Source organism: Mauremys mutica, chromosome 25, assembly GCF_020497125.1.
Source record: "Mauremys mutica isolate MM-2020 ecotype Southern chromosome 25, ASM2049712v1, whole genome shotgun sequence".
Taxonomy (NCBI): domain Eukaryota; kingdom Metazoa; phylum Chordata; order Testudines; family Geoemydidae; genus Mauremys; species Mauremys mutica.
The window spans coordinates 3,854,871-3,872,399 of NC_059096.1; the positions used below are offsets into that span (position 1 = coordinate 3,854,871).

The window sequence follows — 17,529 nt, forward strand, 5'->3', positions numbered from 1 at the left end:
TAAAGCAAAGATGGCTAACCCCTGTCAATGAAACACTGGTTCTGACAGTACGGGACACATTCCGGCCACTGCTCTGGTGGCATAAAGGAGGCAGAACTTGTGCTGCAGGAGGCTGGGGGAGAATCCTCCTGGCACAGGTACACCATAAAGCCACCTCCTTTGTATGCCTTGGTGCAGGGGCTATGCTAAGACCATCTCCATAGTGCATGGCCCAGTGTAGATTTTGAGCTGCGACACAGCCCGTTGGCTGTCTAATTTATCCTGTGGGCTGCAGCAGGCTAGAATCCCATGGGTGCAACCATCTTTGCCCCCACTTGTCCCCAGGCCGTGCCTTCTGTGCTGCATATCTTGGGGGTCAGAGCACTGAATCTCAACCTGTAGGCTTTTTTAGTGCTTTGGTTTAGAATTACAGCCTTAATCTGATTTAATGATAAAGAGGGACAAATAAAATGGGGAGGAAAATTTGTATTCCCTAATGATTTGTGCCTTTCCTGGCTAACGCTCTTAAGTGAGAACTGGTGACCTAATAATATATTCAGTTTACAAGGTCTTTGTCATTTAGTTCTGTTAGTACCCACAATATACTGGGCACCGTATATGCATATACACAGTCCTTGTTCAGAATTGCTAAAATCACTGGATAGGAGCAGGAATTCTTGTAACTAATTTGACATTAGTGAAGGGAGAACTAGGGTAGCTAGCAACTAGCTTAGTTCTAGCAAAATGTTTTGTGGATCAGCTTCCTGTGTGGAAGCATGTCTCTATTGGGTTAATGTGTTCTGTTACACTCCAGTGTAGTCCAATGGTCACCAAGTTTCAGTGGCTTGTCAAGTTGAGATGTTTGCCATGTGCTTATGGATAAGACAACGGATACAGAGCAGTAGTTCTGTATTCATATTGGTCCTTTAGAGTCCCTTAATTATAGCTTGTTAGCTGTTGATGGGCTTCAGCTGTCTTCCATTGAGTTGTCTCCTGTGAACCACTGTGGAGCTTAGATGGCTCTACACCCTAGTATAATTTCCAGCCTGTGATTTGTTGCTGCCTAAGATCCACCACAGGTTAAAAGGTGCACAGTTGAACAGGATTCGGAGGGTACTCGCTGGCCCAACTGAGGTCTGATGTGAGGACAAAGATGATGTTAAGCAGAAGCACAAGACTGGGCGTCAAGGGATCTGGGTTCTAATTCCAGCTATATCACAGCCTAGCCATGTGATCTTGAGCAAGGTCCTTTGCCTCTTTGTGCCTCAGTTTCTCCTATCTGTAAATGATGTGGACCTCTCACTGCTATTGGGAAAGTTAAGTGATGTTTCTAAGGTCCCTTGAGCTCCTCTGAAGGAGGGCACTGTAGAAATACAGTGTGTATGAAACTGGTATTTGCCCACAGTGTAGTAGAGAAAAAAGGCTCCACCAGCCCTAATTTGCTTTTCTTTTTGCTTCTACTCTAGAGTTTTATAGTAGATTCTAGGGTGCTGCTCCTGTTGAATCTGTTTTCCCGCAGCTAAGGGAATCTGTCATTCCCTAACCCAGAGAGTCCTCCTTTCAGACGGATTTTTGGTCGGAATTCTTCAGCGATTCTGTTTGCCGCTAACGTTCAGCTGAGTCCATCCCCAGAGGCACCACACCTCTGCCCATATGTCGCTCTTGTGACTCGCTCTATTTAAATCCCCCCACCACGCTTGATTTTCCCGCCGCCGCGACGTCATCCCAAAGCCGCGCCCAGCGGGGATGGGATTGGACGCAGTCTGGGAGGGGCTGTTCTTAGCGGAAATTGAGGCGGCGGGGGAAGCGGAGGGCACCCGCCCACCCCAGCACCCCCCCCCCCCCGCATTACGCTGCAAAGCGGTTCCCCCGGGAGGCGGCCGAATAAGATGCACGAGGGCATGACCGTGCAAATCAGGGGAGCCAAGCGTGGGAGGGGTGATGCAGTCTCCTCTGGCACCACGGGGGGGCGCCCTTCAGGGCAGCACAATCAGCCCCCGCTTGGGGTAAATAGTCTCAGCCCCCTGGGGGCCGTGGGGGGGCAGTTCCTCTCAGGATTAGGTCAAGGGGGTAAAGCTCCGGGGTGGGGGGGTTGCAATCTCCCGCGGGGCATGTGATCTCCTGGGGTAGATAGGGGGTGTTGGTTGAAGTTTCCCTGGGGGGTAGATGCAGCCCTCTAGCCGGGGTGGGGGGCGTTGGGCTCCTGGAGGAGCGGAGGCGATCCCGCCCCTTGCAGGTCCCGGGGGATAGGTGGAGGGGAGGCAGATTGTGTGGGGAGTCCCCCGGAGGGGGTGTGTGTGTGCGATCTCCACGGAGAGGTAGAGGTGGGGTTAAAGCCGACGAGTTGCAATCTCCCCTGGATTTTAGATGCGTGTGTGAGGGGAGGGGGGTGCTGCTGTGTGCCCTGTATTGAACGGGGAAGGGGTGCAGTCTCCCATATTTGGAGGGGGGGGGGGTTGCAGGAGCTTGGGAAGGGGTGCAGTCTCTCTAGGGGGATGCAGGGCCTTGGGAAGGGGTGCAGTCTCTCTCGGGTCGAGGGATGCAGGAGCTTGGGAAGGGGTGCAGTCTCCCCTATTTTGGGGGGTTGCAGGGCCGTGGGAAGGGGTGCAGTCTCTCTCGGGTGGGGGGATGCTGGAGCTTGGGAAAGGGTGCAGTCTCCCTTATTTTGGGGGGTTGCAAGGCCTTGGGAAGGGATACAGTCTCTCTAGGGTGGGGGGTTGCAGGGCCGTGGGAAGGGGTGCAGTCTCTCTCGGGTGGGGGGATGCAGGGCCGTGGGAAGGGATACAGTCTCTCTAGGGTGGGGGGATGCAGAATCCTGAAGGGGGACGCGGTCTGCCCTACGGTAGGTGGGGCAGGGCACCCTGGGGAAGGTGGAGGGATGATGCAGGGCCCTGGGGCGGGGTGCAGCCCCCCAATGGACATGGGGAGATGCTGGGCCACTGGGGTGGGGGGAGAGTTACACTCTGCTTGGTGGGGGGGATGCAGGGGCCTGGGCGCCTGGCCCACGAGCTGGGTGCATTTCCTCTGGGGTGGGATCGTTGGCCCGGCCCGGCCCCGCTGCAGCCCCCCTCCCTCCGGCGGGCCCGCGCGTGCTCCCCACCGGCCGGGCTCGCGCCGGGGCTGGCGCTCCTCCGCGCCCCCCCCCCCCCCGTGCCCGGCGCTGGCCAATGAGCGGCGCTGTTGCTGGCAGGTGCGGAGTGTTTTTGTTTTGGGTTGAAGTTGAGGCCGGAGGAGACGCGGCGGCGGGCGGAGGCCGCCCCCCCCCCTGCCCCGGCGCGAGGAGACACCCGGGGGGAGCCGCCCCGAGCCACCGGCCCCGCCATGAGGCGGGAGATGAACGGGGTCACCAAGAGCAGGTTTGAGGTGAGGCCCGGCCCGGGGGGCCCCGCTGGGGAGGCCCCGGCGGCGGCGGCGGCGGGGGGGCTGCGGGCTCCCCGCGGAGGGGACCCGGCCTCGGCTGCGAGGGGGGAGGGGTTGGCAGTGGCTGCCCGGCGCCCCTGGCCGTGCTGCAGGGGAGGGGGCTGCCCCACTCCGGGGAGCGGCGCAGGGGGGGGCTGATCCTGCGGCTGATGGTGAGAACATGGGGGGAGCGGCGGGGGGGGGGGTTCTGGTTGTGCAAGGCAGAAAGGGGAATCCAGTTTCGGTAAAGGGGGGGGGACACGCTGGGATGTGGGGGGAGGGAGGTCCGGGCTTCTGAGGCCCTGCAATTGCAGGGGGCGGGGTGGGGGCAGCGTGTGAGTGTATCTGGGGTGGGGTGGGTGGGTGAGGTCTGGCGGGGCGGCCTTGTAATTGTAAGGAGACTATTGCTGTGGGACTTCCTTTTGTCCCCTTGGTGTGTAATTGTGGTGGGGGGTGGGGTGTATATGTATGTTGCTGTTCCTTGAATTATTAGATGTAAACTTCCTTGTAGGGACTCCGGTGAGGGGAGAGTCGCTGGTGTGTGGCTGACTTATTGTCTGTGTGTGTTTTTTCTTGCGGAGTCGATGACGGAGTGAGAGATGTGAAAATACCGTCTTAAAAACAGACCAGCTGTAGATTAGCCTGAGAGATATTCGAGGGGGAGGGAGGAAGCTTGGAAAGAGGAAGGAGGTGCAACATTTGCATTGCTTTGTGCTGTCGATACGATACAGAGGCAGTTGCAGGCAGAATTTGATTACTCGGGGTGGGGGATGGAGAGGGCGGAAGGAGCACAAGGAGCAGAGGGTAAACAATAAGATCTATTCAAAGAATATGGCATGTAATCAGTCTGATCTGGGATAGCACAAAGCACCCCATCTAGTCAGGGTTGTTTCCAGCACTGCATTGTTGTAACAGCTGTCTTTTCTGAAGGGGGGGAGGAGGCAGCGTTGGTGACAGAAATGAGGCCAACCGCAAGGTTTACTTCTCATTTTATGGAGACTGTACGCAGGAGGGGAATATCTACCATTCAATTTTTCAACTGTGCTGCTTGTTGCTCCTTTTGCTCTTGAGAACAGCTTGAATGGGGGGAGAAGAGCAACCTAGGACGGGACTGAACCAACGTTGGGTATGGCACTGTTCTCTTTGCTGAGGGGGAAGGGCAACACCATCACGCAAAAATATTAGTTAATGACAACTTGAGGAGTGCCTGATAACTGCAATGAAGAAGAACAGCGTGTTCATCCAGAAACTGACCAGTGGATTGAGACAGGTATAGAAATCAAATATCATCATGAAAAAACTTGACCTTTTTTTTTACAACAGCTGATGCTGATTTGATGCAGAGACCATAACGAACAGTAAGCATTCTTGTTTACAGTGACTTCAGATTATGTCCGAGTACAAGTCAGATTTCCTTAACCTGTGTATGATTTAACTTCTGAATGGAGCCTGATGTATGTATGATTAGCCTCTGTGTGAAGTCTTGCAGTTGATAGGCATTCAGAAAGAAAAGGCCAAATGCAAAAAGTCTCAGGACTGTGGTTATTGTTTTTACCATTCTGGTCCATTCTTGGTTGCATAGTTCTTCTTCTTTACCACAGAGTAGCTTGAAAAGTAAGCACATGCTAGTAGCAGCCTTCTGTGGGGAATATTTATTTGATGTTGCAGGGACCTTTCATCTGTCCTGCCTTTGGATGTTCTTATTCATTTTAGTTTTCAGGTTAGCTGCCGATAAGTGATGGTGTACCAAAACAAGATTAATGTGAATCATTGCAAAAGTAATGCTTTTTCTGAAAATGTGTACATTCACAAAACTGGAAGGAGGCAGGGAAGAAATGGAAAATCTAAAATTAAGCTAAGTGCTAAAGGACTATTTGAGACCTAAATTCATGTATTTCCATGTGCAGGTGAGAACTCTAAAAACATTTAGTAGCAAATAGGATGATGGAAAAGAGTCCAAATGTTATCCAAAATGTTAATTAGTTTCAGAACTGAAAGGAGTGTCTTGAAACATTGTCATGTTTCCTGAGTGTATTTTCACTGGTTTTAAGTTAGTAATTTGAGGGCATGGATGCAGTGACGTGGTTTTGTTAGTGGGGGTTGGAGATTAGCAGTGTTGTCAAAAAAGTATTCTAAAACAGTGAAGTTACTTACTGCTACAAAGAAGCATAAGTTCTATTTGTTGACAAGAAAATGTTTTTAATGTAATGTGTTATATATAAGCAAACCTGACAAAGAACTTGTGTAAGCTCAGAAGCTTGTCTCTCTCAACAACAGAAGTTGGGACAATAAAAGATATTATCTCAGCTATCTCGTCTCTCTAATATCCTGGGATTGACATGGCTACAACAATGGTGTGTGTGTGTGTGTGTGTGTGTGTGTGTGTAAAATGTGCAGTCATGCAAAACAGTATGTACACTGGAAGCTGCTGTTTTCTATTCAGTTATGGAATATTGCGAGATAAACAAAGATAGTACTGATTACTTCTACATAGCTCTGTTGAGTACCTTTTAAGTTAGGCCATGTCTACACTACCACTTAGGTCAGCAAAACTTACGTCACTAAGGGGTGTGAAAAAAACACACTCCTGAGTGACATACGTTTCGCTGGCATAAAGTGGGCACAGCACTATGTTGGTGAGAGAGCTACTGTTGCTTGTTGAGCTGGTTTTATTATGTCAATGGGAGAGCTCTCTCCCATCTGCTTGTGTAGCCGCTCTGTGCCATCTTACAGCGGCTCAGGTGCATCAATACAACTGTGCTGCTGTAAGCTCGCTAGTGTAGACATGGCCTTAGAACTCTGAAGTTAATAGGGCCCTTAACAGGCTGACGCCCTGTTCTGAAAGGTAGTGTGTTGTAGAACTATGAATAATAATGATCGTCTTTAAATAAAAAGTAAATTGTTGAGTTTGTCTGCCCAGTTATTCAGACTTAATATACATCTTTTGTTAAGCCGCACAAACAGTTTCTTGAATTTTTTGTTGTGAGTTCTAAAATACAATCCAGGCTACCTTTGGGAATGGTCTCTTACTTTAGTAGTAAAGTACAGTGATAAGATATTGGCTGTATTTCCTAAACATGTATTTCAGATGGGTTTCTCATACCAATACATCAGCAGCTAAACTCTTTATTTTAAATGAAAGAATGAACTCTTTGGCATGACTAGCTGAACAACAGCGTATTCTAAATCTGCTCCCTATGGGAGGTGTGGTCACCACAAAGAAAATAACAACTTACTGTAGCAAAGCAATTGAAAAAAGGAAAACATTACCCAGATTGACTCTTAATTCCTTTGGCTGTGCTTTTATATAGGACATGTCATAGTGCATCAGAACACTAGCCTATATCTGGTATCCTACCTCCAGCAATAGCAAATACCTGATGCTAAAGAGGAAAAATGCACCTACGTTACAATATACTAGGGGGAGGGAAGGGAGTCTTTCCTGATGCTTGTGGTAATCGGTTTGTACCCTACAGCATGAAATTCTGTTAACCTTAAGAAAGGTCCTAGTTCTCATCACTCCTTTAGTATCCTTTGCCCGTTCTGTCCCGATGGCCTGGAACACCATCCCTGTACTCTGTGCCCTGGGCACCCTGCTCTCTTTTTAAATCTCTCAACTTGCGCCTTCCGTGAAACCCATGTCTGCAAAAATACTGTCACTAACCCATCACAAAACATGAAATGAGACGGTGCTTCTCTGAGGCGGAGCATTCCTCTAGGTCTCCTGGTGTGTTTTGTGATATACAGTAACTCCTCATTTAACGTTGTCCCGCTTAACGTTGTTTCAATGTTACGTCCCTGCTCAATTAGGGAACATGCTCGTTCAAAGTTGTGCAATGCTCCCTTATAACATCGTTTGGCTGCCTGCTTGTAAGATTCTGTGGCAGAGCAGCGACTTTACAAGGGAGCATTGCACAAGTTCCGCTTCTCCGCCTCCTCCCCCTCCCTCCCAGTGCTTTCCCCAGCGCTTAGGACTTTTGTGGGGGAGGGATGTGGCATGCTCCGGAGAGGAGATGGAGTGGGGGTGGGAAGAGGTGAGCCTGGAACATTCCCGGCAAAGTCCGAGCCTGTTCTTCGGGGAAGCTGCTGCTGCAAAGGTGCTTCCTAGCGTCCTTGCCTGCAGCGGGCTGTGCCTGTGTGGGGTAAGCCAGGGGCATGTCCCAATCACAGTACAGTACTGTACAGTATATAATGGCTTTTGTCTGCTCCCAAAAAATGTCCTTGGAACCTAACCCCCCGCATTTATATTAAATCTTATGGGAAAATTGGATTTGTTTAACATTGTTTCACTTAAAGTTGCATTTTTCAGGAACATAACTACAACGTTAAGTGAGGAGTTACTGTATTTGTATAGGCTGCACTACACTGAGAATTTTTAATGCAAGCAATGATGGAAGCATTATCATCGAGCAGATCTAGATGACAGAGTGGTTAAAAACACCAGCGTCTGATCTACACTGCACATCTACCATTGCTAGTATGCGTTGTGCTGCATTGGTTCTCGACTCCTGAAAATTCTCAGCACAAACAACAGTTTAAGCTGCTCCCGAGCAGGGACTATGTCGTGTTCTGAGTTTTGTACAGTAGTGAGCCATGTTATTGACGCTTAAATAATTATAGCCTGAAAAAATGCTATGGCAATATACTTAGTCTCCAATATATTCTCAAAAGTAATAGCCAACCTTTCCAGCTTCCTCGAGGAGACTCCACACCCTCCAATTAGTGGGAGTTGTTTCTGGCCATAACGTCATTCTTTATGAGGAAGTTAATTGGCCTACCAAGACAGATTCTAAACAACTTGGATATCTGCATCAATAAGTGTGTTATCCATAATAACCCTTCATACTAAAGGATTTCAAGTACATCAACTTTATTCTTTTCTTAGCATCCGTTGCCTATCAGTATTTCAGATTCAAAATATTAGTCTTCCTTCCAAGAGTTTTAATGGCCTTACACGTCTGTTAGGCCTTGTCTGGAGTTAAACCTGCTATGAAATGATGCAAATGGAAATCAAAACTAAATATTTCAACTGTTTCAAAGTACAGTTGCAAACTATTTCATTCTGTATCTATACATTTCTCTAAGCAGAATCATCTAAATTTAATTTACACTCTAGCATCAACTCAAATCTTTTGAGGCTACTCTCCCCTCAGTATTCCTTGCTTAAGCTAATTCTTTGGTCTTCTAGTTGTGTTTCCATATTTGAGCTCTGGTTGGCCTCCTAAAATCCAGAGCTAACTTTTTTTCTGTAGTTTTCTTTGGTCAGTATTGCATGGCTCTCATTCAGCCCTTTTGTCCATTTTCAGGCCTGTTTTTTAAATGGATTAGCCATTGCCTGAAATCTCCTCCCTCCAGATGAGATGTAGCTAGTGGAAAAAATAACTGTACTGAATATTTCTATAATCTCAGATAGGTCTTGGACACATCAGGGATATCTGAATTATTCAGTCTAAAATCTCCTGAAATGCAGTGAAACAAACTAAATTCTGGACAAATTGAACAAGGAATGCCAATAAATGTTTGGATCTTACTGTGTGCCCCTCTCACTCCTCTACCCAGAAAATATAAATTAATGTGTAGCCAGTGTTGTACTTACTATTGTGTGGTGTATTGCATAACAGAAAAAGAAGAGAAGCTACTGTTGGCATTCCATCAACAGAAAGCTAAACCATAGAGCAGAAGTTAGGAGTCATCAGGTGGTGTTCCTGAGTCACATAACAGCATTTGCTTTTGTCAGATCTCAGCTAATAACATAAAATGTATTAAATAGTGATAGGAAATGGTGAGTAAATAGCAAAAACAAAAATTTAAACTTTCCTGAATAAGGTTTTTTCCTTAAAGGTCATGGCCTCACCATGCTGCTGCCCTTCTGTCCCATATACATCTGTTTTCAAGTTTATCCCCAGAATACCAAAATAGACTTTTTGATGTGTGTGTATATATACTCCCCCCAAAAAACAAACAACAAAAAACCAAAAACTTCACTGATTTGAGGACCCAGGGACTCCGTTTGTTGGCTGACTCGTATTAAAATCCTTTTATGTTTTAGAGGTGAGTGAAGTGTCTGCTTGAAGCTTAGCAGATTGTTTAACCTATTGAGAGATTATGCATCACTCACATGTGGCTCTGTCACTAAAGAGGTGCAGTGACCACACTTACATACGCTACCAAAGGGGCTGGGTGGAATTTAACCAGATTCAGAAGCAAAAGTCAGTTTAGCTGAGCTGTGGGAGGAGTAGGATTAAACAGGAGGACTTGGCATTTTGTTGGAGGGAATAGGGCAAGAGATGGTAACATGAATCACCCCCTATTCATCTCCCTAGTGCAGTATTGCCCATGTTTTGCAACTCTGGATGCCATATAGGCAACTTGCCAAGAGCTGAGAACCTTGCATATTTTGCATGTAAACACAGGGGTTTTAGTAAAGTTTCTCCACACCCAAAATATGTTTGAATCTTGCTTGAGAGATTAACTGAAATTGCCTCAGGTTTGAGTTTACCATTGGTTAAAATCTTGCCGTCTATTAGCTTTTGTCATTATGTTGTCGTTATAGTGGGGACATTGGCCATGTGCAATGCTTCATATATCCCTGCTGCAGTGTGGGAGACTATTGCTCATCCTTCCAGCTACGGAGTATAATGGCTTTAAAGGTGATGGGGAGCTGAGAGTTGTACCAAGAAAAAAGCATGTACCTTGATTGACCTCAGCCTTCTGGCCCCAGAGTCCATGCTCAGATGTCTCAAACATCTTTTGCTACCAAAGAAGGGTACTTGCAGACTGCTGACAGCTAAAGTGCAGACACTAGCAAATGACTTTTTGGGGGACAAACATGGGCAGCTGAGCAGTAGAGCATAGGACTATGTGCAGGGTTCCCAGAATTGTTGTGCATTGCAGCACGGATGTTTCTTTTTAAAAAAAAATAGTGGATGTTGATATTGATATTATTCCAGAATAGATTTTCTGCTCTGGAAAAGTTAGAGCGCTTTTTATTTTTGGGGGGGTGGGGGAAAATGTGGGGAAGGAACCATATGCTTGAAATTAAGGCCTTTGATTGGCTAAAGGTAAAGTGAAGCACAAGCATGTACTGCAAGTGTCACATGTTACATGATGTGACGAACTGGGAATGTTCTTAATGTTTCCTCTGAATACTGTGTTGGTGCCTCAGTGTCCCCTCTGCAGTTCTTAAGTATCTAGGTGGTGGGAGAAGGGTGTGTGATTGCTGCAGAGGAAGGGGCCAGTGCACCTAAATGCCTGACACTCTGTCTCCTAGCAACTGATGGCCTTGGCCCCCCCTCTGCAAAGGTGCCAGCTGAAGGTGTTGGAGACAAAGAGGTCAGGTGACCTCCTGGCCCGGGAAAGGAGCTGAGCAGAGAGGAGGGGCTGAAGGGGGTTGTTAGTCTGGAGCTGGCTGGGGACGAGGAGTGAAGTGTAGACGTGGGGGTCTGGCTCACTGCCCCCCAGAATGGACCTGGCCGAAGGGTCCAGTTCACTGTATCTACAAGCTCTGTTTTAGACCCTGTTCCTGTCATCGAATAAACCTCTGTGTTACTGGTTGGCTGAGAGTCATGTCTGACTGCAAAGTGGGGGTGCAGGACCCTGTGGCTTCCCCAGGACCCCACTGGGGTGGACTCGCTGTGGGAAGTGCATGGAGGGGCAGAGGATGCTGAATGCTCCAAGGAGAGACCCAGGAGGTGAAGCCGTGTGAGCTTCTTGCCCTGAACAAGTCTGCTCCAAGGGAGAGGAGGCTCCCCAAAGGCCTAACTGGCTTGGTGGGGAGCAGTTCCAGAGCATCGCCCGGTGACTCTGTGACACATGATCATTGACCGAACATCTCCTCTTTAGATTCAGCAATGATATCTCCCTGTTGATTGCATATTACTTCTCCTAGCTAGGCCCTTTGACACATATGTAAATAGTCACTTTTCTTGCTTGTTACTGAAACAGGCATTCTTTGTATGCTAGGCTCATTTTGTTTCAGACTATGGATATTCACTTGAGGCCTAAGACATATCCGGTAATTTGTTTTCCTTTCCCCTGCTGGATTGCCTTGCTACTTAATTTGTTCAAACTGATTTAGCCCCATTATGTAAGTAATCTTGATGTGTGTTTTTTTGCCATATGAATGTGGTATGGTGCACTTAACTGTAATAATATACTGTCATAAATCTGCGTGTGGGTGGATCACTCGTGCATGTTTTACCTTAACCTGTTGATCTTTCAGTTGGAAGTACACTTTCAAATAGCTGATTCTCTTAAGTTTGGCAAACTTGCCCTGTCCCCTCCCCAGCACCCCATGTTAATAATAGGGACCATATAGCTCGATTTCTTTTATTTTCTAGCAAATGCACCAGTAATAGCAACATCAGCATAGCTCGGGTAATGGGATTTTCGAGAACTTGTGGTCCCTCTATTGGTTCTCTGTTAGCCAAGTATAAAACACTAGGCCTTACAGAAACAGATTGTCTATGGTTTTGCCTTTCTCAAAGGGGATCATTGTTTGAATTATATGTATAATGTAGTATTTACAACTTGGAGACCTACCAAAGTCAAATAACTTTGACAAGTGAAGTTTTGGCCCCTGATAATGCTGGACCATTTCTCTTAGGTATGTTTTAATATCTGACTATATAAAACTTTATGGAAAACCACTGGAATTTTCTTGTAATTGTTTTAAAAAACAAATGGTGAAAGGAATATATAGTTTAGCTCAAACACTATGGTAGTGGATGACCCATAGCATACTTCATGGAGAAAGCCATGTCCCTGTAAAGTCAGGAAGTCTGATCAACTGTAAGGGAGAGAATAAAAAGGAAATCTACTGTGAAATTTATGGCTATTTCAGTCTCTGCATAAAAACTCTTAACCCTAGCACACAAACCTTCTCTTCCCCTCCCCCCCACATACATATGTAAGTTGAAGCAAGATGTGGAGTAAGCCACCTAATTCTTTACAGTGGGGCTAATTCCCCCTTCAGGGGCTTGATTTTTCTATTGTTACGCTGAGGAGTCAAATGCTTTTAGCACTGTCATTAACTCTTAGGGCTAGTCTACACTAGAAATGCTACAGCAGTGCAGCTGCACCACTGTGCTGCTGTAGTGCATCTGGTGAAGACACTCTCTGGTGACAGGAGAGAGCTTTCCTGTCAGTATTTTAAAACCACCTCACCAAGAGGTGGTAGCTATGTTGATGGGAGAAGTTCTGCCGCCAACATAGCACTGTCCACACCTGCGCTTAGGTTGGAGTAACTTATGTCACTCTTGGGGGGGTAGTCTGTTCACACCTCTGAGCAACGTAGGTTATACCAACATAATCTGTAGTGTAGAGAAGTCCTTATAAATTTGACCAAAAAGCCTTTTTGCAACTTATTCAGTAATCACTGATTAGAGGCTGGCTATACAGGCAGGGATGAAACATCTTTCTCTGATACTTTTAATCACCAGTGATCTTGGTAGGGAACTCAGTCTTTCGTAATAGACTGTCAAATCACTTTTCCTCATCAGCTGTCACTTGCATGTTGAGTAAATTGCATATTAAACTATTTCTAGGAATAAATAAGCTTATGAGAAGCCTCAAGGGCTAGGGTCTGTTTCATACCACTTAGTCACAACTTTGGGTTTGGCATTTTATGGCCTATGTCTGGTGCTAAGCCAGGATTCTCTCTGAAGGTATGTCTACACAGCAGCTGGGAGGTGCAATTCCCATCTGCTCAAGCTACTGCACTAAAAATAGCAGTGGGGATGTTGCAGCATGGGTGGCAGCTAGGCTAGCCACCTGTGTACCCATGCCACAGTGTCCACACTGCTATTTTTTTGCATGCTAGCTCAAACAGAGCTAGCTCAAATCTGTCTACCCGTTCTGCAAATTGCGCTGCTCAGCTGCATTGTAGACATATCCTTCATCTGAAGAGCCTGTGAACATGGGGAGTGTGGAATGAAGGCAGTTGTCTATGTAATCAACAGTCAGTAGATTCCTATTCCCTGGTCCTACTGACACATGCTTAGAGAGGATGTCAAAGCAGTGAGACTGCTAGTGACAGCTTTATTCAGTAGACTGGGATAGGCAACTTTTGGCACGCGTGCCAAAGGCAGCACACAAGCTTATTTTTTCAATGGCACTCGCACTGCCCAGGTCCTGGCCACCGGTCCGGGGGGCTCTGCATTTTAATTTAATTTTAAATGAAGCTTCTTACACATTTTAGAAACCTTATTTACTTTACATACAACAATAGTTTAGTTATATATTATAGACTTATTGAAAGAGACCTTCTAAAAACGTTAAAATGTATTACTGGCACGCAAAACCTTAAATTAGAGTGAATAAATGAAGACTCGGCACACCACTTCTGAAAGGCTGCAGACCCCTGCAGTAGACCATCATTTCCCTAGGAGATTTTATACAGATTAAACTTGGTAGAAAAAAGAAGTCCCAGGGTAACTGGAAAATTTACAAGAAAAGCTCACCTAGTCGGAACTGCTTGTATTATTTATAAATTAGTATTCACAACAACGTAATGCTCAGAGTCCCGAAAAGCCTTACATTTAAATATCACTTATAATTGTGTGTCTTTCCTTACCAGAATTTTTCAGCACCTCAAACAGGACAGCACAGTTGGGCTTATATTCTTGTTAAATATAAGTGCCAGTTACAGTGTGTGCTGTGGAGAAAGAACTTCTGAATAAAGATATTGCTAAATTGGATGCTATAGATGTGTCACTTCATTAACAATAATGTTGAGTTTATTTTACAGGAAACTTGTGGTATATTCCCTAACCAAAGCCAGACATGAGGTATCGGTGCACTTTGAGAGAGTGTTAGCAAAAAGTCACAACTTGTATTTTTTTTTCCCCAGCAAAATATTGCCATTAGGCATTCTGAACTATTCTTCTCCTTTTGGACTTGGTTGTATTCCATGTGAGCTATATTTCATTCACTCTCTCACAACCTGTACCAGACTTGTTCATTTATTCCATAAGGGCCCTAAAAGTTAAAGGTAATGTTCTTGAATTCATTGATCCCATTTAATGCTAGATTTTGGACATGAGCCAGCTATTGTAAAGCCAAGAAGCTGTTCATAGGGTCTCTGATTAGTGTTTAGAATTGAAAACTGTACTTGTTGACTGTTTACACAGGAGTATCTATTAAATGAAAGTGAAAAAATCACAACATTCCTATATTTTTATAGCCTGGAAGGAACATTATTCACATTTGCCCTACCAGACCATAGTTCTTGTAAACAGTCTATTGTTTATCTATATTTTAATATTCTGTTGTTAGCCTATAATGTTCAAACAGACTAAAGTATTTCAGGTAGGGATGTGAATTGGCACCTACAAATACTAAACTTATCAACTACAGTTTCAATACTTCCAGATTTTAGTTCACAGTCTAGATTAACAACTTGCAAGATTGTTTTTTTTAAAAACCTCACATACTAAAGTGTCAAAATAATCCATGGAAAATATTTTTTTTTCTAGTTGGTCACATGCCTTTAAAAGAATACTGGTGTCCTATTTAACTGCATTATCAGAAAATGAATTTAAGTGAGCTACAATATTTTTAAATTGTATCGAACTGAGAATTTATACCAGTGTTTCATAGATCATCTATTTTAATTTCTGTCTTGTTAACAAATCACACTATCTTACATTTTAGATGCCTAGACATGTTTTATAGTAACTGGGAAGCTAATGCCAAAAATGGGCAACTCAACACATTTACGGAAATATCTGAAGTCATCTTATCGTGTCAGGCTGTCTGTGTGGATGCTGCTCTAACTCTCCCATTCTCCCACAGCTTTGTACTTATTGTTAAATCTTGAAAACTAAAATCTCCTTTCTCATTCTCTTCAACTCCCTATTTCTCTGTAGATGCCAGCCCACACTTGGCTGGACACTTGAATATTTGCACTAGGAATAGCATTGCATTTCAGTCTAGTTTCTGTTGGGCTGTTTTAGTTTCTCTCTCACACGCATGCACGCACACTGGAGCTATTGTCAGAGGACTGGGATTTGGCAGGCATCCACCGTATTGTCTCTCAGTTGGATGAACATTAAGATGAATAACAACAGGTCTCAATGTGACAACATAGGCTAGAGGAGGAATTTGTCTGTCGGCTGTTAGCTTGGAAAGATCCAGATAAACCATCCTTTTTTCTGTGGTGCTTTGAATTTCATGCTTTAGAAGAACAGTGTTCAGGTTCAAGGTCCACATCTAGGCTAACACTTAGTGTTAGATTATTGCGTTTGGCACTGTTTCTCTTAATCTTAAAGTCCTGTGTGATTTGATTTAAAAAAAACAACAACCCCTCACTGATGCTAAAGCCAGATGCAATCTCAGCTGAGAACCAGCTGACTTTGTCAGCAGCATAGTAAACACTCCTGACCTTGCTAATACACACAACCGTCTTATACTTCTGACTACTTGATGTTTAAACCACACAAAGAGCTACCATTGTAACTAGTATTTTAATGCCCACTTTAATTGAAGTAAAATATGATTCTTGACCACTAAGCATGTTGCCATTAACTGATGTCTGTCAAAAGGCATTTCCGCCCCTTGAGGTTGGTACACGCTAGAGATACCGCCTCTCCTTTCTTCTTTATACGTGGTGGTATTTGCAATATGTCTCTTTAAAAGAGTGCATAGAGGATGCCACATCTCTCAGGTGATGTACCCACAAGAGTAAACGGTTTGTTAGATGGAAATGAACAATGAATAAAATGTTAGCATGGAAATATACATCTTAGCCATCCTTCCAATGAGAGGGAATGTGAATTTAACCTTGAAATTGCTTGCATAAAAATTGCACTTGTTGATAAAGCAGAGACAACACACGGGGTCTCAGTTCCTCCCTCTGATATCATGAATTTGGCAGTTTAGATGCTGCTGTCATTGTCTTTCATGTAGGAGAGAAGAGAATCTGATTGCTCTGCTGTCCAGGGTTTACTGTGCATTAACTACATGGTTTTTGGAAGGGGCAGACTTTCTTTTTAAAGGGAAGATTTTAGTACTGTGTGTTACAATACATGTGTCACAGACTGGAAGGTGAAGCCAATACTCTGAAAATTGCTTTAAGTTTTTAAGGTGATAAAGTAATACATTTTATGTGGACTTTGTTCTATAGATTAATGTTCTCAAACAGTTTTTGTAAACCAAGTATGTCTTAAAGTGACAACTCGTTTTTAAGATGTTTTAATAAAAGTAAAAGATTATAAATCTTATTGAAAAGAGAACTTGAAAAACACTGGTTAGTTTTTCTTCATAGGTTCAACTTCCTCCTGTTCTTACTTACACACACTCACTCACTCACTCACTCCTCCACTCTGCCAGAGGTGACATTTACAGAAATTTCTTAAGATTTCACCAGCCCGGAAGACCTTTGCAGCACACAGCCTGGTTAGAATTGGGGTCCTAAACAGTTCATGTTCCTTGTTTTAGACTGTTTTCAGATTCAGGAAGACAAGATTGCACTGGTTTATATTCATAAAGTTTTCTTTGGAACGGTGAGGACTAGAAGCTTAACCGTTTTCTTAAATTCAGCATTAACTAAATTCTAAGCACCCTTCTCACTAAAGAAAGCTTTCTACTCCCCAGTGCAACATACGCATATCAGCATGTGGGTCCCTGAGAGAGATGAATATAGAGATGTTTGTGTTTTCTTCAATTGTACATTTTGTATTTTTAAAGCAAACTTTCCAGTATGTTCAGCAAATGGAAATCTCATTCATAAGCAACATATTATACGCTTCACTAAGGCTTGGTGGGAGGCACAGCCTGGCACCAAACTAAATATACTCACCCACGCCATAGTCTGTCAGACTGAAGTTGCAGAACCCAGAATCTCATTGCACCCATACTTTTTGAGGCTCTGCCTCTGATCGTGTAAGCGCAGTTGGAAAAGCTCTGAAATAATTGCTGCAATAGTATGATGATGTAGTACTAGTGTATATTGTAACTTATTTATCTAGGACATGTACAAATGAAACAATTCTTAGTGTACGACTTTACATTTATCATATTCAAATACCCTTTTTGTACATGTATATAGTATGTTATACATCACTGTTGTATATGTGACAATATTCATAATTATAAAAACATACTCTGGTTCACTTTCACATAAGTAGGTTTACCTGAACTACAATGCTGACA

General features: G+C 44.6%; 1 protein-coding gene across 4 annotated transcripts in view; it reads left to right on the top strand.

Moving 5' to 3' along the window:
• Nucleotides 1-3,203: 3,203 nt before the first annotated feature.
• The window catches only part of FBXL20 (F-box and leucine rich repeat protein 20), a 72,681-nt gene continuing 58,355 nt past the window's right edge, over nt 3,204-17,529 (top strand). For 2 of the 4 annotated variants that reach the window (XM_044999387.1, XM_044999389.1), the window contains exon 1: nt 3,204-3,342. In XM_044999387.1, the coding sequence (XP_044855322.1) occupies nt 3,301-3,342 (42 nt within the window). In that variant the 5' untranslated portion in view covers nt 3,204-3,300. Of the gene's footprint in view, nt 3,343-4,221; nt 4,649-17,529 lie in introns of those variants that run through there. The other 2 variants (XM_044999386.1, XM_044999388.1) reach the window with 2 other exon arrangements.